The following is a 25,722-nucleotide window of genomic DNA, read 5'->3' as shown; positions in this document are numbered from 1 at the left end:
GCAGCTAAGTTGTCACAGTAAACTTTCAGTGGCTTAGATATAGAATTCATAATTCTAAGCCCGGAGATGAAATTCTTGAGCCACACACCTTGCGAAGTAGCCTCGAAACAAGACACGAACTCGGCTTCCATGGTAGAAGTAGTTATTAAGGATTGTTTAACACTTCTCCATGAAATTGCCCCACCAGCCAATATGAAGACGTACCCGGAAGTCGATCTCTGAGAATCAACATAGCCAGCGAAGTCCGCATCAGAATAACCAACAACATCCAGGATGTCCGTCTGCCTAAAACCCAACTTGAAATCTTTAGTACCTTGGAGATACCTCAGAACTCTCTTCACAGCTCCCCAGTGGTTTAAGCCTGGATTATGCAAGTACCGCCCTAACATACCAACGGCAAAGGCAATGTCGGGCCTTGTACAAACTTGAATATAGCCGAGACATCCAACCGCTTCAGCATATGGAACATCCTTCATACGCTCCGTCTCCAACTCGTTCTTAGGACATTGGTCCAAACTAAACTTATCCCCTTTTGCAATGGGAGCAACATTCGGTAAACAGTTTTTCATCCGAAACCTTTCCAAAACTTTGTTAATATAGGTTTCCTGCGATAGACCCAGTATGCCCCGGGACCTATCCCTATGAATCTTTATGCCAATGACATAAGATGCTTCACCCATATCATTCATATCAAAGTTTTTGGAAAGGAACTGTTTCACGTCACGAAGCATCCCCACCTCATTAGTGGCGAGTAGGATATCATCCACATATAAAACAAGGTAACAGATTTTACTCCCACTAACTTTCTGGTATATACAAGGATCTAAGGGACTTTCAACAAAACCAAATGATGAAATGACCCCGTCAAACTTAATATACCACTGACGGGAGGCTTGTTTTAAACCGTATATGGACTTCCTAAGCCTACACACCAAATCCTCACCACATCTAGAAGAGAAACCTTCAGGTTGTTTCATATAAACTTCCTCTTCTAGATCACCATTTAGAAACGCGGTTTTCACATCCATTTGTTGCAACTCAAGATTAAAGTGTGCAACCAAAGCCAGAATGATTCGAAGAGAATCTTTCTTTGATACAGGAGAAAAGGTCTCCTTGTAATCAATTCCTTCTTTTTGAGTGAATCCCTTAGCAACGAGTCTGGCCTTGTACCTCTCAATGTTACCTAATGAGTCTCTTTTGGTTTTAAATACCCATTTACAGCCAATCGGCTTGGCCCCATTAGGTAACTCAACAAGGTTCCAAACTCCATTACTCTTCATGGAATTCATTTCATCTTTCATGGCTTCTAACCACAAATCGGACTGTGCACAACTCGTAGCTTGTGAGAACGTTATGGGATCATTTTCAGCTCCAATGTCAGATTCTTGTAGATACGATACATAATAGCTAGGAACTGCTGAACGCTTTACCCGAGTAGACCGTCTTAATGTTGGAACACCAGTACCTTGTGAAGGTTGTGGCGCAACTACCTCTTCAGGAACTGGATGTAGTTCTTGGATTGGTTCAATTTCGGTCTGTGTAGGTTCAGGATCTTGCTGAAAATCCTGAATTGGTTCAACCATTGGCTCAAAGTCTAGTTCAGGAGGTTGCTGTAAGTCCTGAACTTGTTCTTCCAATGGTTGAGTTTCAACAGCTTGTGGAATCTCAACAATGGGTTGCACAACCGCAGGCGAGACTGAAGGCGCATTGCGTATAAGTACAACTCCGTTAGATGACGTTGAAGGGCAAGAGTCAACATGATCAAATAAAGGAATTAAGTCCTTAAATCGATCTCTCCCACTGATCAAGTCATCTTCAAGAAACTTAGCATTTCTTGATTCCACTATCCTAGTCGTACGTTTTGGACAATAAAACCTATAACCCTTAGAAGACTGTGCATACCCAATAAAGAAAGCACTTATCGTCCTCGGGTCAAGTTTCTTTTCATGTGGGTTATAAATCCTCACCTCAGACGGACAACCCCAAACACGCATATGATGCAAACTCGGTTTCCAACCTTTGAAAAGCTCAAAAGGTGTCTTGGGGACAGCCTTGGTCGGAACCCAGTTTAATATATACGTTTCCGTCTTGAGAGCATCGGCCCACAATGATTTTGGAAGTGTGGAGTTGCTCAGCATACTCCGCACCATGTCCAAAGTCAGTATAGTCTAGAGTAGAAAGTACCCCATCCTTTACCAACCTTTTAATGCGATCAAGGGAGATGTGTCCCAATCTCCGGTGCCACAACATTGAAGATTTATCGTTAACACTACACCGTTTGGTGCCAGTTTGAACATGTAAGGAATCATAACTTGCATCGTTTTGTAAGTGAAGACGATAAAGACCATCAGACAGTGTACCATTTCCAATACAAGTAGAATTATCAAATAATTTAAAATACTTGTCTGAAAAATTAAAACTGAATCCAAACGGTACAAGTCTTGAGACGGAAACCAAATTTCGTGAAAAAGTTGGTACGTAAAATGTCCTCTCTAAATTCAAAACGAAACCACTGTCTAAAATCAGCCTGCAAGTCCCTACAGCTTCAACCGGCGAGCCCATCTTATTTCCGGAGAAGATGTTTCGCTCAGTTGACATCGGTTGTCTCAGATTTTGCATATCCTGTAAAGAATTTGCAATGTGGATTGTTGAACCAGAATCAATCCACCAAGTGTTAGCATTAACATCTGACATATTGGATTCAAAACAGACAAAGGAAGAGATCATACCTTTCTCAGACATCCACTTCTTAAACTTTGCACAGTCCTTCTTCATATGTCCCTTCTTCTTACAGAAGAAGCATTTCTGTGCTTTCTTAATGTCAGTCTGAGGGGATAATTTTGCTTTCCCTTAAGCTGCAGTGTGGCGCTTGCCAAATCTCCCTTTATGCTTTGCTATTGCAAGCATGACACTCTCCCCCTTTTGTTCCTGACGTAGTCTCCCTTCTTCTTGCACACACTTATTAATTAGATCATTAATAGTCCATTTCTTGTCATGTGTGTTATAAGCAATTTTGAAGGTGCTATACTCAGGAGGGAGAGTGTTTAGTGCAAAATGCACCACAAATGAGTCTGGCAGCTTGATCTCTAACTTGTCAAGTTGAGCTGCAATATCACTGAGTTGCATGATGTGACTGCGCACACCATCGGCAGGAGAATAACGAAGGGAGGTGAACTGCATTATTAAGGTGCTTTCTAGGGATTTGTCTGAAGTTTCAAACTTTTTGGCAATGGCCTCAATACACTCTTAAGCTGTTTTAAGCTTATCAACCGTGCGGCGTATATCACTCGAAACCCGAGACTTAATGAAAAACATGCACAGGCGATTGTGCCGCTCCCATTTAGCCCAAATGTCTTTGGCTTCTTGAGTGCTCGTCGCGGTTATAGCCGGAGGCGCGGGATGGTTAATAGCATAGTCCATCTCATTCATGCCAAAGTAGATCAGGAGCGCATCATTCCACTCTCTATAATTATTAGGAGTAAGCATTGGGACCTGAATGTGTGAGACAATTGGGATAGTTTCTGAAAGGAAATTATGAGTTTGTTAGTTTTGATTTTCGAGGCACAAAAGAACTAAAGTGCATATTTTGCCAATGCAAACTTATGCAAAAGATAAATTCAAATGCTATAAAAATTGCCTGTGGGCTGAATTTTTACGCACAATGAATTTACCAAACTGAATGGTGAAAACCAGAATGGGTACGGTTTGGGTGTTTCCACCCTTGATGACAAAACTACCAAAACTATATGCCGATACATAACCCCTGTGGGCAAATTATGATCATAGTCTGGCATTTCATCCTAATCAATCCTACAAATACAACAAAATTGCTTGTGGGCTAAATTTTGCCATATCATATAGAATTAATTACAAGGATATTGCCAACTCTTTATGTGAGTGAATCTAAATACAATTTAAGCAATTAAAGATGCTGTGGCTACTCTTTAATTACAAAATTGTAATCACTTGGCAAATGGTAATTTAAAGCCTAGCAAACAGATTAAACCAAAACATGATAGACAATCTTTAGGTATACTCCCAGGAAAGTTGGTCGAGACGAAGCTCGGTTAAATACCAACTCCTTAGACAGAGTAGCGTTGCAAGGGGACTAGTAGCAACAAGGCTTTTAAGCCAGGGCCATAGAACTAGTATACCTCCCCAAGAAACTTCCCTAAGTCATGTATTCTCATATTTGAAGTAAAATTGTCTGAAAGATCTATAAGATGGTTATACACCTATGGATAAGGCTTTAAATTTTGGTAAACTAGAACTTTGTACTTTATGTGCTTTATAGCTTTAGAAAGGCACGAGCGGAGCAATAACCGAATGAGTAAAATAATATGCTTAATCTATCCTTAAAAAGGCACTAAATTCACCTAAAGGCACTATAACATGCGTAATAGGCATATAATTCAGACCTAAAAGGCACTAAATTCAGGCTTAAGAACATGTTTTTCTAACATATGCATAATTATAACAACCAAATAATTAATGCAAGAAAAAGGTAAAACATGCTCAGATTATGCATATTATAACTCATGCTCCACAATTAAATTGTAATACTGAATACAACTTAAACTGAAATTCAATATTAAATTAAAATTCAAAAAAATTGAAACATAATAATTTGTTCAAAGGAATTATAATTTAATAACAACTTTAGGCAAAAAAATCAATTGGATAAAACCCATAAGAAGAAGCCAAATATGATGAATAATAAAAAAAAATTCAGGAAGCCCAAATGAGTACAGGCCCAGAACCAATTTTTTTTATTTTTTTATTTTAATAATGGAGCCTAGGTCTGGCCGAATTGGGCCAGACCCGGCCCATTAAACCACTGAAACCATCATCTTCTTCATCTGCTACTGCTTTACGCAAAACAGAGAACAGAAGCGGAGAAGCCGGACGCGGAAACGGAGAAGCAGTAGCGGAGAAGCCGGGAGGACTCGACTCCACCACCACCGCTGGACCGCTCACGACCGCCGCCACGCCGTGCCGCTTGTCTCCGCCGCCGGCCACCACTGATGGAGGCAGCCTGTGCCGTCACCACCGGGAGCAACCCAGTTCTGCCACCACCGCCGTCCTCAGCGGACAATCAGCCGGCGCCACCAGAGGACCGTGCATCACCGGCGAACAGAATCCGGCGAGCACTTCCCTCACCGGCGAATCAAAAATCCGGCGAACAATCACGGTAAGAACAGTAGCAGTCCGGACGGAAAAAAAAAAAAAAAACCAATTGTAAATTTTTTTTTTTAAATTCTAAATGCGGAAAAGATTACACAATATTTCTAGCAGCCCAACAGAATTGCACATTACATATGTATTCTAAATTATACAAAGAAAGTATAGCATATGTAAATGACTGTATTATGCAATTGAACAAAAGGCTAGGCAGAGATAAAAAATGGCACTGATACCAAATGTAAGCACATAATCCACATGACAATTAATAAATACGTGGCTATTAAAACAGAGTTTAGATCACCAACCTCCAGCCATAGCTTTAGATCTTGATCACCAGGGACTCGTGGTCTGATGAACAGAAGTTCCTCGGGCTGCTGTAAAATCTCCGTAGGTTTTAGTTGTGTTTCTCTCACTTCTCTCAGTGACTTTAGATGGTGTATGATATGTCAACCGAGCAGTGAGAGGACTTGGGAGTCTAAATAACCTACATCCCATCAATGTAGGTAACTAATTACCTAATGCTGACTAAGTTATAATACTTAGTCAGCCTATTGATTTGCACCACTTAAATATTATTGTTATTATATAATAAACTTAATAATAATAATAATAATAATACACAAGGAAAACGTTACAGAATGTTGTTCACATGCTGCTCAGGTTGCACATGAGATTTGAGTGGTATACATTGTGCACATGCAATCTGTGTCATATTTGATCAAGGAAGAGATTCCGAAGGTTACATTGATGCATGTTACTCAAAAGAAGTATATCTAAGGACTTATGCACATGCACCCCAATGTATGAATGGAAAATTGTTTTGGCCAAAAACCCAATGTGAAGGGATAAGAGCTCCAATACAAAAAAAATAATAATAATAAATAAATAATAAAAAATAAAAAAATAAAAGGGAGACCTAAACGAAAAAGAAATCGTGAGGTCAGTGAAGTTCCATGAAGTCATGGCAATAACACTACTAATACTAGTGGCACTACTGACACGGGCATAGAGTCTGGCGCAGCGCACAGCGCCCGTGCGGCATCTCGGGACCCCTCATACCCCGCGGATCAGCCTTTACCCACATACGAGCCAATCTGGTTTCGCCTTGCTATGGACTCATCAAAGAAGCGGCAACATCTCCCAACCAGTTGTGCCCTTCGATCGCATCGGTCTCCTTCATAGTCAAGTCCAAGACTATCGACAGGCTCCCGAAACTTAATCGGGTCGGCGTGCCTAACTCGGCCAGACCTTAGTGTCTAAGGCAGAACAACCCTTAATGTTAATGACGCCCCCTTCATCCACATGACATTGCTAACCTATTGGTCGTTTTCACATTCTTTTGGGTCTTCGCACGGTCACAGGAAAACAGTCTGTGACACTAAGCTACCATTGCCAGTGGTAAGATGATGTTGTCAAAGAAGAGAAAAGAAATGTGATGCTTGATCTCTAAGAATTCAGGCCGTAATAAAACACGGTGTCCTACTAGAATTTGCAACCAAAGATAAGAAAGGTGTCATACTCATTTATCCTTATTTAATTTTATTTCTTTAATCTTTAAAAATATTTATTAATCATGATTTTCTTTGTTGTAGCCTGGCCAATCAAGTGAGCACTGAAAATATGAAGTTAGAATAATGTTGTTGAAGTTGACATTCTGTTGAATTAGTCATGAAAGATTGTAGTTTACTGTAACATTGTAGCAAACACTGAAAATACTATGGTGAGTTTTATTACTAAGTTGTAAAGTGGAAAAAAAAGTATTTGTTGTTTTGATGGCTAGTTAAGACAAATGTAAAGTGGCAAAAGTTCCACTAAATTAGTTGTTTGTTGACTTTTTTTTTGGCTATGAAATTATTTTATTATAATGCTAATCCACTTGTCTCTATACATGGATGTATTATTCCCATCATACCCCATCTTACTAGCCATCTCCTCCTACAGAACATTATTTGAACACCAAATCTTGATTCCATATTAGTCCTAAGCTGTATTAACTTGGTGATCTCGCCTTCTGGTCAGATCAAATTGATTTTTCATTACCATTTGTAAGTGTTTTAGTTGGTATAATAAAAAATTTTCATAGTCACTTAACAATTTACAATTCATATTCACTGTGAAACATATAAACTAAGGCCAATATCATTAACAAACTATTGGAGATTTTTAACATAGTAATCATTAGTTCATTACACAAAAAGTGTTACAACTACTTAGCCAAAAAATAATCAAAAGATTAATCTATAAGTACTTAACCAAAAAATTAATCTACAACAAAGGCAACAAAGATCTATTTTTATCACCTTTTGTTGCAAACTTACTTACACAGAAAGTCGTTCTACAATTGCTAAACTAATCAGTGATATCATTTTATTATGTTTTGCTTCTAGACTCAATTTCATTTTTTACCTTCGAAATTTCATATTCAATAACCAATTTCAGATCTTCCATCACTTCAAGATTGAGATTCTTCAATGCTAACTCATATCTTTTACTTAGATCAGATTCAACATCATCATCCTTGCATAATAAATTTTTCCATATAAAAAAGCCACATCCACCCTCCTAGAACAAATAAAAAAAAAAGAAAATTTCGAAAGACCCAAAAATTATAATGCTAATCAAATTTAAAGATAAAAAAACAATTTCAACAAACCAAAAAAAAAATTAAAAAAAAAAGAGAAGAAATTCATGCTAAAAAATTGTTGAAAATTAAAAAAAAAAAAAAATAGAAAAAGCAAATTGTAAATATATCAAATTTTAAAAATTCAAACTTTATGTATTGTAATATCTAAAGTTAAAATTTTAAGATATGCATATCTTCCATCTTTGACACCTAAAGAATTGTTGGCCATTATCTCGTGATATACAAAATGGAGATTTTAATCTGCACTGCAATACAAGGATGGCTCGTATTGTAGTTTGGTCTCACTTTTAATGGAGAAGACAATGAAGAGGCACTCCAAGAAGATCAGAAGACATCATCTTTGGACAAGAAGTGAAGAGAATAAATATATGAGATGAGGAGGGAGATGGAACGGTTGTGGCAGAACGGAAGAAAAATATGGGAGATGTGATCGATTAGGAATTAGATTAGGGTTTTTGTATGTATTATTCTAGTTATTTTGTTTTGGTTTTAACTAAAATAAAAATTTATTTGTTTGCTGGCATACACGTAGGCTTTTTTGGTTTTTTTTTTTTTTTTTTAAAGAAAAAATTCACGGGATAGCTTATGTTAGCGTTGACTGGGTGATTACAGGCAAATTGATTAAATTGTACTAATTAGACAAGTTGAGGAGTTCAATTGGAACTTTTTATAAATTGAGGGTCTAATTACTGTTTTGATTATACTTTTAGGGTCTAGGAATTCAATTGAAGCTTTTTATAGATTAAGGGTCTAATTATTGTTTTGAGTATACTTTTAAGACCTATTTTACCCTTATCCCTTTCTTGTTTTGAGTATACTCTGAGCATCCCTCCAAAAAAAGTCGTCAAACACTATGTGCAGAAATCCAACTTCGTATGTACTTTCATGCATTCATGTGAGCAATTGCATGTCAATACGACTTGGCTGGGGTGCTACAGGAAGTTTAGACATCACTTTGGGAAGAAGTCGCGATTAGAGATGAGAGAATTTAATTAGGATTTGGATGTCTAATTTGAAAATTTGTTTAATTTACAAATAATTTATGTAGATAATAATAATAATAATAATAATAATAATAATAATAATAATAATAATAATAATAATAAAATAAATATGTGACAATCCAATCAGCAAAAAGTAAAAGTTAACCTATTAAAAATGTTAATTTTTTTACTCTTTTTTTTATTTTAAATTTTTTTGGAGGTTATTTGAGTTCGATGACTTAATTCTTATTTCCCAAATAGTTCAGTAATTTATTTGTACTTTATTCCTTATTAAAATAAAATAAAATAAAATGCACATGTAAAATTGGTATAAATACTTAGCTTGTCTCATAATTGACCGCAATTTGAAAATATCTGTCCGGAATATGCAGTAAGTTGTTCAACATCAACAACAATAACCCGACACGGATCCAATGCTATTATTAATGCATGCATGACACATATGCAATAGCTTGTCCTTATACCTTTTCATAAAGTATTACTCCGTATCTTTATATTAGTAGGACAAGTGTTATATTAGTATGCATGCATGACACATATGCAATAGCTTGTTTGCTGGCATACACGGTGCGTGAGTTTTGTGCATAACATGCATGAATTTTGTGCTTAACGTGTGTGTGTTTGTCCTCAATGTGAGTAGTTGTTGAAATTTAAGAAGTGTCTGAGTTCTGTGCTTAAGGTGCGTGAGACTTGTGCTTAACATACATGCGTGAGTTTTGTGCTTAACGTGCGCGAGTTTGTGTTCTGAAGGTGTTTTGTTTGTGTGCTTAATGTGGGTGTGTTGTGTACTTAAAGTGCACCAGTTAATGCTTAATGTGCGTCCAACCGCAAACAAAGGAGAACCATTGGTTTTGCTTAAATCAACGTTTAGATTACCAAAATTAAATAAAAAATACGATGGCATTTTGATAATTTTTTACATGCATTTAGATCAAATGTAAGGTGCATGATTTTTGTGAGTAAGGTGCATGAGTTTGTACTTAAGGTGCGTGAGATTTGTGCTTAGGGTGCGTGTGGTTGTGTACTTAATGGTAGTAGTTGTTGAAACTTAAGGTGCTTGAGTTTTATGCTTAAGGTGCGTGGGTTTTGTGCTTAAGGTGCGTGAGTTTGGTGCTTAAGGTGCGTTAGTTTGTGCTTAATGTGAGTAGTTGCTGAAACTTAGGTGCGTGAGTTCCCTTCTTAATGAGCGTTATTTTCATCTCAAGGTGCGCGATTTATATGTTTAAGGTGCGTCAGTTATGTAAAATTTAAAGTGAACAATTTTTAAAACTTCAGGTGCGTGATTTATGTTATTAAGGTGTGTGGTTGGTGTTCTTAAGGTGCGTGATTTGTGTTCTTAAAATGTTTTGTTTGTGTGCTTAATGTGCGTGAATTGTGTATTTAAAGTGCGTTAGTTTAATTCTTATTGTGCGTCCAACCGCACAATCGCATAGGAAGCTATTCCCGTACCTGTTCCCATCCCTATATATATATATATATATATATATATATATATATATATATATATATATATATATATATATATTAAGAGCATTTGATCTTGAATAAATCACTAGTTACTAATTTTAATTGAATATTGTGATCTTTTATGATCTGTGTTGAAGATCATGTTTTAAATTTTGTCTTTTCAATAGTTGTTGCATATTTTTGTGCTTTACAATGCACATTTTTGTTTTCCAATGCACATTGTTATGCCTTCCAGAGCACATTGTCATGCCTTCCAAAGCACGTTGTTGTGCCTTCCAGTGCACATTATTGTGGATTACATGTGGCGATTTTTTTAAAAGATTAGTTAATTAATGGCTGAGATTCAACTGGACGTTTCACCTGGGGTCTTCTATGCACGCTCTCATGCGAATGACCGCAGTTAATGATAACGTTAAGTGCGACTAATTATAACGTTAGGTGCACTTAGTATTGACATTTTACTTGCACCTGTAATCAAGGTTGCAAAACACGTTAAGCGCCCCCCTAGGCACCGAGAGGGCGCCTAGCGCCTAGGTTCCTAGGCGCCGATTTTTTATTTTTTATTTTTATTATTTTTTTAATGTAAAAAAAATTAAAATTAAAAATTAAAAATTATCATAATTCACTAATAAAACATAAGGTTCTCATCGTTTTCTCTTACAAACTATTTATGTAAGTGGCTATAAAATTGTTTAAAACATTGTTGAAACCATCTAAATACATAAAAAATTAAAATTAAGTCCAAAACGGATAACCGAGTCAAAAGTTATGCCTTCGCAAAGTTTTTAACCCCTAAATCCTTTAAAAAAAAAAAAAAACGGCCGGTACAGCCGGCTAGGCGGCGCCTAGCACCTAGGCACGATTTTTGCAACACTGTCTGTAATACATTTTACTTGCACTTGTAATACATTTTACTTGCACATAGGTGGACTATATGAAACTGCTACTTGCACTTCGATGTTCAATTATTTACGAAAATGTGACCAGTTTTTTTTTAAAAATTAGTGTTTCTGATACGTTATATCTGGACACGTGGACGGATGACATGCGTTTTCATTTCTTTCCTGGGTGAGCCGTTAGCACCTGAACGCACTCCTAGATATATATTGTTATGCACACGCCCATAAGAAGTAAAGCACACACAACAATGGCGTGTGCATACGGAATATGCACACGCCATGTAACAAAAACGCACACACCGGAATATGCACACGTCATGTAACACAAACGCACACACCGGAATATGCACACGCTATGTAAGACAAACACACACACCCACGAAAGTATTAATCCATCCTAGAATTACCTAGAATTCATAATATAATTCTGAATATAATTAATTATTTAGATTAATAGGATTCCTTATATTATGGTAAATATTCTATTTTAATTATAACCAAAATTAAACATCATAATACAATTACTCTTTAACCCTTCTATTTTAAAACTATCCTTAATTAAATGCTAGTTGACTTTTAATCCCATCCACCCTTTCTAACTTTTTTAATGGTTGAGATGAGTCACTTGATCCTATATATATATATATATATATATATATATATATATATATATATATATATATATATATATATATATATATATATATATATATATATATATATATATATAGTTGAACATCGAAGTGCAAGTAAAATCACTTACAAGTGCACCTATTTTCACCTATAAGTGCATGTAATTTTGCCTTGTTAGAATTCACTTCCCGCAAACATTCATGCACCTGAGTGTGTTTATAACTATAGGTGCAACTATTTATAACTATAGGTGCAACTACTTATAACTATAGGTGCACCTACTTTCATCTATAAGTGCATGTAATTTTGCCTTATTAACATTCATTGATCTGAGTTCAGTGGGTAGTAATACCCTTGAAAACCACTCGCAAACATTCATGTACCTAGGTGCAACTACTTATAACTATTTGTGCAACTACTTAGAACTATAGCTGCAACTACTTATAACTATATGTGCACTTAGTATTGATGCTCAGTGTAAATTTTTACTTGCACCTATAATACATTTTACATGCACTTGTAATACATTTTACTTGCATTTCGATGTTCAATTATTTACGAAAATGCCACCGCGTTTTTAAAAAAAATCTGTGTTTCTTATTCATTAGATCTGGACACGTGGATATACAGAATCCATTCCTATTTCGCTCTTGGGCGAAGCATTCGCACCTGAGTGCAATTATATATATATATATATATATATATATATATATATATATATATATATATATATATATATATATATATTATATGTTTAGGATCAAGTGCACATGCCACTTTCCGTGCGAAAATGCGGTAAGTGCATTTGAAGTTAAAAAAAAAAAAAGTGCACTTGAAAGTGAAAAAAATTGCATTCGAAGGCAAATAAATATGCAATTTATGTTACCAAAAAGAGAGGTTATTTAAATTAAGTGTTATTATACCAATTACCCATACAAATTGTTTGTAAATCTCACAAATTTCATTAGAAATGTAGTTATATATTATTGAAAAGAATGCACAAGATATAACAAATACTGCCCAGAAGTTGTGCACTTGAAGGCATAAAACTGTGCACTTGAAGGCAAAAAATCTGCACCGAAGTAAAAAAAAAAAAAAAGGTTCACTTGAATGCTAAGTTTTTTTTTTATATTTTATTTTTACACAATAGTAAGACACACATACACTTGTAGGCATTAAATTGAGCACTTGAAAGCATAAAGATGATCACCAGAAGACAAGGGAGAGAGAAAAAAAAATGACACTAAAAGGAAAAATTCGAAATAAATTAATTATGCACTCATAGAAAGAAAACATGCACTTGAAAACTACAAAACGTGCACTTGAAGGCCAAAAGATTTGCACTCAAAGACACAAAGATGTGCACTCAAAGGAGAAACCAAGAACTGAAATAAAAGTGATGCACTTGAAGAAGGACAAATGTGAACTCGAAGAAGGACAAATGTGCACTCGAAGAAGAACAAATGTGCACTCGGATACAAAAGACAAGCTGACTTATTTACTCAAAATTACAAATATACCACTGTGCATTTTTTAATTAAAATTCAATTTGGGCTGTTGATTTAGATTGTATCTAAGGCTGAAAATTGTCGGCATTTTTACCTGTTGAGCCTTTTTTATTGGGAAAAGTGTCAAATTCGCCCCCTAAGTCGACCGGATAGTGCAATTGAGTCCCCTAACTAAAAAAAAGCTCCATTCAGATCCCTAAACCTGTAAAATTGTTCAATTAAGTCCAAAGTGACTTGTTTAACAGATTAAGTCTTCACATTGTTGACACGTGTCATTTTAAAATATTTTTTTAAAAATTTTTATTTATTTATTTATTAAAATATATATTATAAAATAAAATAAAAACAAAAAATAGCCACCTAAACAGCTTTGTGCGTTTTCAAAAAAAAAAAAAAAAAAAAAACAGCTTTGCATTTTTTTTTAAAAAAAAAAAATATTTTTTATATATAATATATATTTTAATAAATAAATAAATAAAATTAAAAGAAAAACAAAAATTAAAAATATTTTAAAATGACACATGTCAACAATGTGAAGACTTAACCTGTTAAACAGGTCACTTTGGACTCAATTGAACAATTTTACAGGTTTAGGGGATCTAAATGAAGCTCTTTTTATAAGTTAGGAGACTCAATTACACTATCCGATCGACTTAGATGGCCAATTTGACACTTTTTCCTTTTTATTTGATCCGCATCCTCTGATCTCTCTCTCTCTCTCTCTATATATATATATATATATATATATATATATATATATATATATATATATATATATGACACTCTCTCTAAGTATAAGTGTGCGTATGGGCATATAGAGTGTTGATTAAGTTTTGGGAATAGAATTAGAAAGCTTAATAGCAGCTGGGCATGGCGGCCAAAGATTCATTCATAGTGAACCTCCTGATGATGATAGTAATAGTTTTGGGCAACTTGTTGGGTTGGCATGAGATGAAAGTAGTAGGTGATGCAACTCTTCCATTTAACCGCACCTCTTTTCCTCCGCATTTCATTTTTGGAACAGCTTCCTCTGCCTATCAGGTTCGTCTTTTTCCTCTCCATCTATCTATCTTTTAATCTTTTCTCTTCATAGCTAGCTTTTAGATACAATTAGTATTATGGGTACTAAGTGTTGGGCGTTAACCGGGTCAGCCGATCAGTTCAACCCATGCATGCTCGATTCGAGACGTGATATTGTGGTTAAATGGTTAATGTCTACCTACTTATCCCTAATTTGGTTTTAAAAAGGATATGACAACCAGATAATAAAAAACTTCATGGAGCATGAGAATGGAAAAGTTCAGACACTATGGTTAAATGGTTAATGTCCACTTACTTATCACGAAAAAAGATATAGGAGATCTATCAGGAAACATATTTGTGTTTAACTAATTCAAAGTTAAACTAATGGGTCGAGTTTTATTTAGAGAACTTTTTCAAGATCTCAATGTTTTTGTAGATCGAATATAATGTACCATAATTTAATTTTCTTCGATGTTGTTAATGTTGGAATTGTAGTATGAAGGAGCAGCAAGAGTGGGTGGAAGAGGTCTAAGTATATGGGATACCTACACGCACAAACATTCTGGTCTCTTTCATTCCATTAATATAATTCATTTTTCATTAGTTTGATATCATTGTGTGTTATATAACTTTGCCAAAACATTGTGTTATATTTATGCAGAAAGAATTTTAGACCACAATAATGGTGATGTGGCTGTTGATTTCTATCATCGTTACAAGGTATTGAGAATAGATTGATTCTTAGTCCTTAATATTATGATTTAATCAGCTTAGTTGTTGTAATTAATAAATTTATGGTGCGTTTGGTTCATGAGTTTACAGATCAGGAATGGGAATCAATATTATAGTTAGTGTTTGGTTTAAAACGTAAGTATGCGATTTTTATTTTTTTAAATACTTCTGTAACTACTTTCTCAATTAAATGAAGCATAAAGAGCCAATATGGCCTCCACTGAGGCTCAAACCTACAACCTTCCCTATGATGGAGCTACTATGAAATTTTGTTTGAAATAGCACTATGAGATTTGATTATCCATTCAATTAAAAAAAATAATTCCCTAGTTAAAAAGGGGACAGGTATCATTCCAACTTATTTATAATCTGATTTTTGAGTTTGAATTAGTAATTTTAGATTTTTGATTTAATTTTTTTATTTATATTAGTGCTTTGGATGTCATTATATTATGTTCAATTGCCTTAACTTTTTATTTCTTTTATTTTTAAAACATTTATTCTCGTTATAAGATCATACATTACAAAATATCAATATTGCTAATCATTATAATTCTACTCTACTACCAAACATGCAAAATACTATCATAACCCATTATTATTATCAAGTATTTGATTCACATCCCGATTCTGATTCCAAGTGCAAACCAAACACACCATTATTCACCATTTAAACATAGATATTATTTGGTGTATTATATTTAATTGATCTGTCAGTTCGTTATATAGTGTATATATATATTCTGCAGGAAGACATAAAACTAATGAAAGATGAAGGGTTGGATGGTTTCAGGTTTTCTATCTCATGGTCTCGAATATTACCATGTATGACAATCAATGATTCACCTACATGATTTAATTTACGTTATTTTATGTTTGTTGATCAGAACACGTGAAATGAGCTGCAAGCTTTTGCACGGCCCAATGCAAAAAATCGTCGCATTTGACAACTTGTATCGATAAATACAATAATATTGATTTGTTTTTTAATGATGTTATTAAATCGTTTCAAAGAAAACAGCTACAATTTACATGAAGATGATTTGTATATATTTTTAAAAATATTTAAGAAATTTCAAAAGTTTTGTAGTATTTGATCTAAATTTTTAAAATGTTTTTAAAAGTTTATTTGTATTAGAATCGGATTTTTAAAGTGTCTGAAGTGAATGAGTATCAATTCAGACTTTCAAAGTCTATTGATATTTAAAATGTTATTTGTTTTTTTTTTTAAATCTTTCAAACTACGAATTTTATAAAAAAAAATTTATCCAATATAAATAGTTTTTTTAAATCCATTTCTCAAATTTTACTACGTGGTATATGTTTCATAATTTCGTAAATATTTGTATATTGGATTTTTATTCTTTTTGGTTTATATTTATAATATAATAGTTTTTCTCTTTTTATTCAAACAGTAGACTGTTATTCGCAATAACAATTTGATTTTGTTGTTCGCAATATCAAATTGCTAATACGAACAACAGTTTTTTTGCTTGTTTGCAATACTACATTCGATTTTAAAAAAACTATATTATTATTATAATTCTATTTTAAAATTTTTAATTTTATACAACTAGTAAGTATATTTTTAAATATTTATTTGAACAATTTTGTTAGTATAATTTTTTTTATTCAATATTTTTATAAATTTTCATATTAAATAGTTTTGTTTATAGGTATACGTAATTGGCATATAATATCTCACTCTAAGTTGCATGGACTTTTCTTTTGTGGCATTTCATTTTGGTGTATTTTCGAACACTGTGTGGTGCATTTATGCATAATAGTGTAAATTGCACCAACCACACGGAAAGACATATTCTCACATGACCCTAACCCTATATATATATATATATATATATATATAATCCAAATTATGTGCGGCCGAGCCCTCCCATGTAGATATGTTTGGTGATGCGGCATTCACTACTAAGTGTAGCACATACCACTTTTAAGTGCACCACGAGACGGCCGTGAGACAGCACAAGAGTGGGGCAGGCTAGCTCTGCCGCAACTAAACCAGCCCTATATATGTATATATAAATATAAGCCATCAAAAATGACGATTTGTTAATTGATAGCTTTTCGCATGATATTTTCTACCTTAACTTTTCTTTCTTTGTTTCTTTTTAATTACATCTTTTTGCTGGTAGATGGGAAGTTGAGCAAAGGAATCAATAAAGAGGGTATTGCGTTCTATAACAATCTCATAAACGAGTTGCTAGTTAAAGGTTAGTGATTATTGAGTTATAATTTGAATAATTCATACGAAATTAAACCAATTAGAGTTAACTCGTTTCATTAATGTAATATGTATTTAGTTAATACTTTTATTTCTCCATATATGTATGCAAAGACATGAAAACGCTGAATAAGTACCTATAGAGTTAAGTTCTATTAATCAAGCATAATTCAGCGAATAATTATATTATATTTCTTTGTGCATTTGTTTTCCTTTGATTTTTGGAAATGATCAATTTGACATTATATTATCGATCAACAGGTATAAAGCCTATAGTCACCCTCTTTCATTGGGATCTTCCCCAGGCACTGGAAGAAGAATATCTTGGCTTTCTAAGCCCTAAAATTGTGTAAGCAAATTATCCTCCTACATATATATACTACTTATGATTAATGAATAGAGATAGCGACGTGACTCAGGTTTACATAGATCAGTTCGTCTAAAGTAATAGTGCATGCATCATATCTTAATAAGTAACTATTTTACTTATAAATTATAAGAAAATGGTTAAATATGTTATTGAACTGAACACGAAATACAATTTTATTATCAAATTAGAAGAAAATACAATTAGAAGGTATAACTGTTTTATTGGCCCTGTTTGGTAAATGGTTGTTAGTTGATAGCTGGTAGCTGATTGTGTTAATTAGAGGGTATAACTAGTTGATAACATTAGCTGTTGTAGAAAAGTGTTTGGTAAATTAGCTGTTAACTGATAGCTGTTTGGTATAATTTCTTTTCTAAAAAAAAGTCTGACTTAGCTTGCAATAAACTTAATTGGATGCAGAGAGGATTTTAAGGATTATGCAGAGATTTGTTTCAAAGAATTTGGGGATAGAGTGAAGGTGTGGGCTACCTTAAACGAACCATGGTCCTTTGCCTCAGTGGGCTATGACAGCGGCAAGTTTGCTCCGGGGCGGTGCTCTTCATGGATGGACAATATTAATGGCTGCCCTACTCCAGGAAACTCTGCAACTGAGCCTTACATAGTTGCCCACCACCTTCTTCTTGCCCATGCTGCTGCAGCTCAGCTATACACCCAAAAATACAAAGTAAATTTTAATTTGTTAACACACTACACCATTTTGTTTATGTTATATATACCCAAAATTGCATTTTTAATCTTTCAATTATTCTATGCTAGTTGCTTTCATTCCTCACTTTTTGTCGTTACAATATATCCATTGATTTGGGGCAACTCCAGAGTCAAGTTGGTCAGACTGTTGACTTGGTAACCACAAGATTACTAGTTCAATTCTCGATGGAAGCGGCTTATTGGGCTTCTTGACTTGACCCAGTTATGAACAACTTAGGTTGATGTATCTTCTTGTGCAAGGCTTCTTGATTTGACCCAGTTATGAACAACTTAGATTGATGTATCTTCTGATCTTGTGCAAGGTGGCTGCTAGTTGTTATGAGTTTAATGATTATATTGCACCATGCATGAACTAATAGAAAATAATTGAAGTACATACTAAAAAAGTTTTTGTTTTTTTCATATATATATAATCATTTTTCAATGGTATGGAATAGATAAAATCTTGTTTAATTTGTGTTGATTGGTATAATGGCATGCGGGTGACACAGAAAGGTGATATAGGAATAGTGCTTGTATCTAATTGGTTTGTGCCATACTCCAAAACAGCCTCAGATGCAGAAGCAGCTCAACGAGCACTTGACTTCATGTTTGGATGGTAATTCATTCCTATACTACAATTTCCATAATCCTATTTTCTGGGTAGTACTTAAACGTTTAATTAGGACCTATTCAAGAATCAATATGGTCTAATCAAAAAAATTAAATATTTTTTTTTGAAGGGAAAAAATTAATTAAATATTTAATTCACCATTGGCTTAATTTCAGAAAAGGCTTCCATAATCATAAAATTTGACAAATTTTTTGGCTCTATATAGTAACATAATTAGCTTATCAGCCAATTTTGACTTAGTTGACCATTATTAATTGTTTAACTTGATTAAACAATGAATATAAGTGTTTGATTAATAGCTTTTTGTAATAACTTGTTGTTCCAAAACACTAAAATTCAAAAAATTGCTCAAATCAACTTTTTTGATCATTTTTTTGGTATCAGCTCATAGCTAATTTTCCAAACATCGTTCCACAATCAGCTAATGATATCAACTAATCAAATCAGCTAACAGCTATTTACCAAACACCCCTTTTTATTTGTAATAATTATCTACTATCAATTTAACCAAATTGAGGGTGAACATACAGGTTCATGCATCCATTAGCAAGAGGTGAGTATCCAAAAAGCATGCGCACAATTGTGGGAAATCGGCTGCCAGAGTTCACATCAGAGGAAGCAAAGATGGTGAAAGGCTCCTTTGATTTCTTGGGATTAAATTACTATACTGCCAATTATGCAGCCAACATTCCTTCCCCTAGTATGGTTAACCTTAGTTATTCCACAGACTCGAGAGCCAATCTAACAAGTAAGCACTATGCATCTTCAATTTATTCAACCTTTTTTTTTTTTAGTTATTCCGAATTAATAGTAAAAGCATGGTAGATTGTGAGAGCTTTTTCTTTTCTTTTAATAAATCCTAATGTATTGCAAAGAAAAATGAAATTAAAAACTATTATAAAAGGGAAAAGAAGAAGAGTTATTATAGAAGAGTGACTGACAACCACTCCAATTACTCTTACCCCAAAAGGCTGAATCCCCACCCCGACAGAACATGTGGGAGGATGTAATTACGGTGACTCAATGGGTTAGTAGGCAGGGCCAAATGCTTGTGGGCACAAGGAATCTGCCCACTTTGAACATAATTCTCACACTGCCGCCACCGAGATTCGAATCTTGGTCTCTTACCCCAAATACTGCCCACTAAACCATTGAGCTAAACCCGTGCGGGTCCACTCCAATTACTCAACGGGCCTGTGAAGAACATGCGTCCGTTAAGCACCTTGCATGATTCTTACTACATGAATTTCTTCTTCTTCTTTTTTCTCTAAAAAAAATTGAATTCTTGCACAAGAATCCCTCCCTCCTCTCTCCTCAATCACCTTACTCTCTCTTTTTCTTTCCCAAAAAAAAAAAAAAAAAGCCACTATTAGTCATGTTCTAAGAAAAATTTCTTTTATGTTGTATTTTTATTTTAATTTCTCCTTTTGCAGATGAGAGGAATGGAAAACTCATTGGTGCACGGGTACGTACTTGTCTACTTGAGAATAGTATGGCAGTAATTTATTTATAGTAGTATTTTATTTGCGAAATGCATAAAAACATATGTCCAACATTAATACTCAATATTTAAATATTTTTTAAAATAATAGCATATAATTTTTAAAAATTTATAGTTATAGAATTCATACTATATTAAAATATATTTTTTTATATGATAAATTACTAAATATAATTATGGTAATATTTAATTAAAATCTAATGGAATCAAACTTATTTGTTATAATACAAGTCTACATATAGCATCACCATTGAGCATCGTTGACTGCTGCTGATCACTGTTCACTGCCCGCTTAAAAAAAAAATCAATCATCGGTGGCCTTCTTCACCGAAGAAGAGGATCAGCCAGTGATCTTCTCCTGTGGAGAAGGCGACCTGTCTAGTCGTCTTCTCTCGGAGAAGGCGACTGCAGACCATCGCCAGAATTTCTTTTTTCAAGTCAAATGGTCACTGAAATTTTTAGTCGTCGAAATTGTCATTGGAATTATCGCTAGAACCCTAATGACCAGTTATTCCAGGTGAATAACCAGTCATTGCGCCAAAATGACAAGTTCAAGTGTTTAATTGCACTTTTTTAAAGTTCATGAACCTAATTACATTTTCGTGTAAATTTTATGAGCCTAATTGCATTTTCGTGTATTAGTTAGATAAAGACTCATTAGATTGTACAAATTTTGGTATAAAAAACTATTTTAACATTTGTATGGCATATTGTGCAGACGGGAATTGGTCTCAGTATTGTTCCTAAAGGTCTTACAGAGTTGATTCTTTACGTTAAGAAAAATTATAACAATCCAGTGATTTACATTACAGAGAACGGTAAGAATAATGTTGCTCTTAAAATGGTAACGTATACTCCATTTCAGATTTATTTCAATAATATAATTTAAATCTATATTTATTACTCCGTATTTTGTTTCAATCAATAAATTTTTCTGGGAATATATTTAGGTATGAGTGATGCCAATATCACTGAAGTTCAACAAGGGGTTAATGACACTCTCAGGGTCCATTTCTACCACAGCCATCTCTTGGCCATAAAGGCAGCTCTTATGTAAGTTCATATCTACATTACAAGTAGGCATCGCAGAGCCATTTGGTCATAAAAGTATCCTTATCCCTGCAAATCTCTCCTACTCTAAAAAATGGATTGCACTTTCACATTATCTAATTTGCAAATCATTTACTATTCACACTATATCTCTTCAAATCCAATCAATTAATTTTTAAAAGTGGACCCTAATATATTAAAATAACATTATTAATTTATATTAATTACATTTAAACAGTGTTGCAAAAATTGCGCCTAGGCGGTGGGAGGCCGCCGCGAGAAATGGCCTTGGCGGCCTCCTCCGCGGCCGGCTAGGCTGTCTAGGCGGCCGCCTAGACCGCCTAACCGGCCGATTCGGGTATTTTTTTTTTTTTTGTTGAAAATGTGAGAAAAGTTCCGAAGGCATAACTTTTGACTCGGTTGTCTAATTTGGACAATTTTTTTTTTCAAATCACGTATTTTTACGACATCAAAGACGGTTTGGTCCACTAATTTCTCAAAAAAATACTTCTTTAGCTCTTAGGCTATTCTTATCTCAAAAATTTCTCACTTTTTAAAATGGGTCCCACTTCCACATCATCAATTTTGTATATAATAAAATAATATTAAAAGAAATAATAAAAATAAAAAAGACATAAAAAGTTGTGCAGTTGTCCTTTTGCAGCTTTTTCTTTCATTAGCAAATTCTCTCTCCTATTTCTATTTTAGCAATTCTCTCTCCAATTTCAATACACATCAGCATAAAAAAAGAATAAAAAAATGTATTCTCTCTCTTCCATGTCATTTAGAAAGGGGTAAAATTTCTGGGATGGGGTTAGCCTTAATTTTAGTTTTTTTTTTAATGTATTTAAATGATTTAAACAATCTTTTGAACAATTTGACAACCACTTTCGTAAATAGTTTCTAAGAAATAACTATGAAAACCTTATGTTTTATTACATAATTTTGAAAATTTTTAATTTTCAATTTTATTTTTAATTAAAAATAATAATAGATAATAAGAAATCGGCGCCTAGGCGCCCCCTTGGCGGCGCCTAGGGAGCGCCTAACGTTTTTTGCAACATTGCATTTAAATATTAAAATCTAAAAAGAAACAAAAAAAACAAATGATGTGGCAAATGCGGCGTCATTTTATAAATGGGTATATTGGTTGGGATTTTATATATATATATATATATATATATATATATATATATATATATATATATATATATATATATATATATATATATATATATATATATATATATATATATATTGGTTCCTGTGAGGTTAGGTCTTCCCGTGCGGTCAGTGCGGCATACACGATTAGGTATGAATAAATGCACCATACAGTGTTTGAAAATACACCAGAATGAAATGCCAAAAAATACACCACATATAATGGTGTATTTACGAACACTGTGTGGTGCATTTATGCATACCTAATGGTGTATGCCACACTGACCGCACGGGAAGACCTGACCTCACAGGAACCTAACCATATATATATATATATATATATATATATATATATATATATATATATATATATATATATATATATATATATATATATATATATATATATATATATATATATATATATATAATAGGTTGCGTTCAAGTGTGAACTACCCGCCTAGGAGAGAAATGAGAATGCATGACATCCGTCCACGTGTCCAGATCTAACGGATGAGAAACACTTATTTAAAAAAAAAAAAAACGCGGTGGCATTTTCATAAATAATTAAACATTAAAGTGCAAGTAAAATGTATTACAAGTGCAAGTAGAAGTTTCATATAGTGCACATCAGTTCAAGTAAAATGTATTACAAGTGCAGGTAAAATGTATTACAGATGCAAGTAAAATTTACACTGAGCATCAATACTAAGTGCACCTTGTTCTAGGTGCACCTATCGTTATAAGTAGTTGCACCTAGATGCACGAATGTTAACAAGGTAAAATTACTTGCACTTATAAGTGAAAATAGATGCACTTGTAAGTGATTTTACTTGCATTTTTTACTTGTAAAAGGTGCACCAGCTCTTGCACTTATAACACATTTACTTGCACCAAAGTTTGAGTTATTTACGAAAATTCCACCTCGTCGTTTTTTTAAAAATTACATCTAATTCGTTGATCTGGACACGTGGACATCTTTAAATGGTTCTTATTTCTCTCCTGGACAACCGTTCTCACTTGAGCGTGCCCTGTAAAAAGTAAGGACTGATCTCAACCATCCATCATGATTCATCAATATATAGTTGAGGGTTTTAGTAAAAAAACATGGGACAATTTTATAATTATAGAAAAATTTTAAAAGTGGTGTTCATTTTATAATTATTGCAAACCTTAAAGTTTAGTAATGATATGATGACATTTGATTTTTGTCCACACTTTTTACAGGGAGAGAGGTGTTCTCACCTGAACTCTCCCATATATATATATATATATATATGTGTGTGTGTGTGTGTGTGTCTGATAGGATGGATGCAATAAAATTGGAATTCTAATATTCTACATGTAAAAGAAGGAAAAAAAAAAGTGGGGGAGGGGGGGTGGGGGGGGGGGGGATAATATTTTTTACACCTGAATAGTTTCACTTTTAGAAATTTGGTCCATGTTAATTAATTTCAACAAATTAGTTCCTTAATTGTCCATTCTGATACACTTTTAATTCAGTCCCTAGTGTTATGTACTTGTCAAAAACCATTTGCAAACTCTTTTTTGTGATGTTATTTTTTTGTCATTTAGAATCAATATCAATGGTTAATGTTTCATTCTCTCCATGTGAACATTATTTTTAACAGTGAATATTGATTTTAAATGATGAAAATGACCTCATATGTTATAGGAATTTGATAATTTATGACACTATGGACTAAAAGTGTAACAATTATGAACAATTAAGAGATTAAATTTGTTTAATTTAACTTACAGGGATTGAATTTTTAAAAGTGGAACAATTCGGAATTAAAAGTGCAAAACTTCCACCAAAAAAAAAAATAAAAAAAAAAAATAAAAAATCTTGTCCCCGAACTAGACATTACTTTTGGTGAGACTTGAACCACTAACCTTGATGGTGTCATCACGAACAAAAAATGTATTGAATTATAGTTTAATAAAAAGGCAAAGCATAGGAACTAAAATGATCTTTTGACCATATAAATTTACTTTTTAAGTAATTTCTTTTCCCCTTTGGTATTACAGGGATGGAGCAAATGTTAAGGGGTTCTTTGCATGGTCATTTTTGGATAATTTTGAATGGACATTCGGATACACCCAAAGGTTTGGGATCAACTACATAAACTATAAGGACAATCTCAAGAGATATCCCAAGCATTCTGCTCTTTGGTTCAAGAAATTCCTTCTCAAATAAAACTTCATAAGACTTCCAATCTCTTCTGCTATATTTATTTACTTTCCAATAATGTTGAATTATTAATGTTCTAATGAATTGAATGATTGCAGATTGAGACAATGCATGTGACCTTCAAAATTCATACTATTATTCACATATACAAGTCGATCTGTTATTGCTAATTGATTACATACAAGTATAGAGAATGAATTGAATAATAATAAAGTATATGCATTTAATTTCCTATACAATGATCATATATTGCCTTCTCTACTCCTTCTAAGGGCTACATATACAAAGAAGAAAATAACCAAAAAATGGAACTATATTAGGCCTGTGTTTCTTACAGATAACCTCTGCCGAATAATCGTGTCTATCGCCATGCTCATTCCAAAACCATTCATAGAATCTCGTGGTCAGCAATCAGGTTTATGTGTGCTTGAAATCTCGAGATTGGTAATTCATAGGGGCTAGCGGGATTTAGATGTTGAATGAGATTTCTAGACAGAAGAATGACTTGTGTTGCTGCTGCTGCTGCTATTGCACATACAGTCGGGTACAGGATACTTGGTGATGTCCCTTCCCGGTTTCTTGAGTTCTGGCTGACCCAAGGAATCTCGATGCAAGTAAGATATACCTGTTTGGTAAAATATTAACTTATCGGTCAATTTTGACTTATTTGACTACTATTAATTGTTTTTTTTTTTTATATGAGAAGGAAGGGGGAGACCCAAAAAGAAGGGAAGATAGACATAAGCTACTACAAACTATGCGTAAAACGCC

The 25,722-nt window shown here is 33.7% G+C and overlaps 1 protein-coding gene across 1 annotated transcript; it reads left to right on the top strand.

Annotated features, from left to right (window-relative positions):
• Positions 1–14,159: 14,159 nt before the first annotated feature.
• LOC109163881 (beta-glucosidase 12-like) lies at positions 14,160–24,978 on the top strand. Its single transcript, XM_019312598.1, has 13 exons — positions 14,160–14,380; positions 14,858–14,927; positions 15,024–15,082; positions 15,844–15,919; positions 17,248–17,325; positions 17,598–17,685; positions 18,124–18,388; positions 18,924–19,030; positions 19,576–19,793; positions 20,479–20,510; positions 21,265–21,364; positions 21,497–21,599; positions 24,789–24,978. Exons 1-13 carry the CDS (start codon positions 14,210–14,212, stop codon positions 24,955–24,957), a joined length of 1,536 nt encoding a protein of 511 aa, XP_019168143.1. The 5' UTR covers positions 14,160–14,209; the 3' UTR covers positions 24,958–24,978.
• The last annotated feature ends 744 nt before the right edge of the window (positions 24,979–25,722 follow it).

This window comes from Ipomoea nil, unplaced genomic scaffold (genome assembly GCF_001879475.1).
Source record: "Ipomoea nil cultivar Tokyo-kokei standard unplaced genomic scaffold, Asagao_1.1 scaffold3047, whole genome shotgun sequence".
NCBI classification, from domain to species: Eukaryota; Viridiplantae; Streptophyta; class Magnoliopsida; order Solanales; family Convolvulaceae; genus Ipomoea; species Ipomoea nil.
The sequence above is the reverse complement of the archived record's forward strand: the minus strand, read 5'-3'. Positions and strand labels throughout refer to the sequence as shown.

Bases quoted from the DNA above. Each gene is read 5' to 3' on its own strand.
- LOC109163881 (XM_019312598.1), top strand. From the start codon at position 14,210: ATGGCGGCCAAAGATTCATTCATAGTGAACCTCCTGATGATGATAGTA. The intron at 17,686-18,123 runs GTAAGCAAATTA...AATTGGATGCAG, and splicing joins TTTCTAAGCCCTAAAATTGT to AGAGGATTTTAAGGATTATG. The intron at 19,794-20,478 runs GTAAGCACTATG...CTCCTTTTGCAG, and splicing joins CTCGAGAGCCAATCTAACAA to ATGAGAGGAATGGAAAACTC.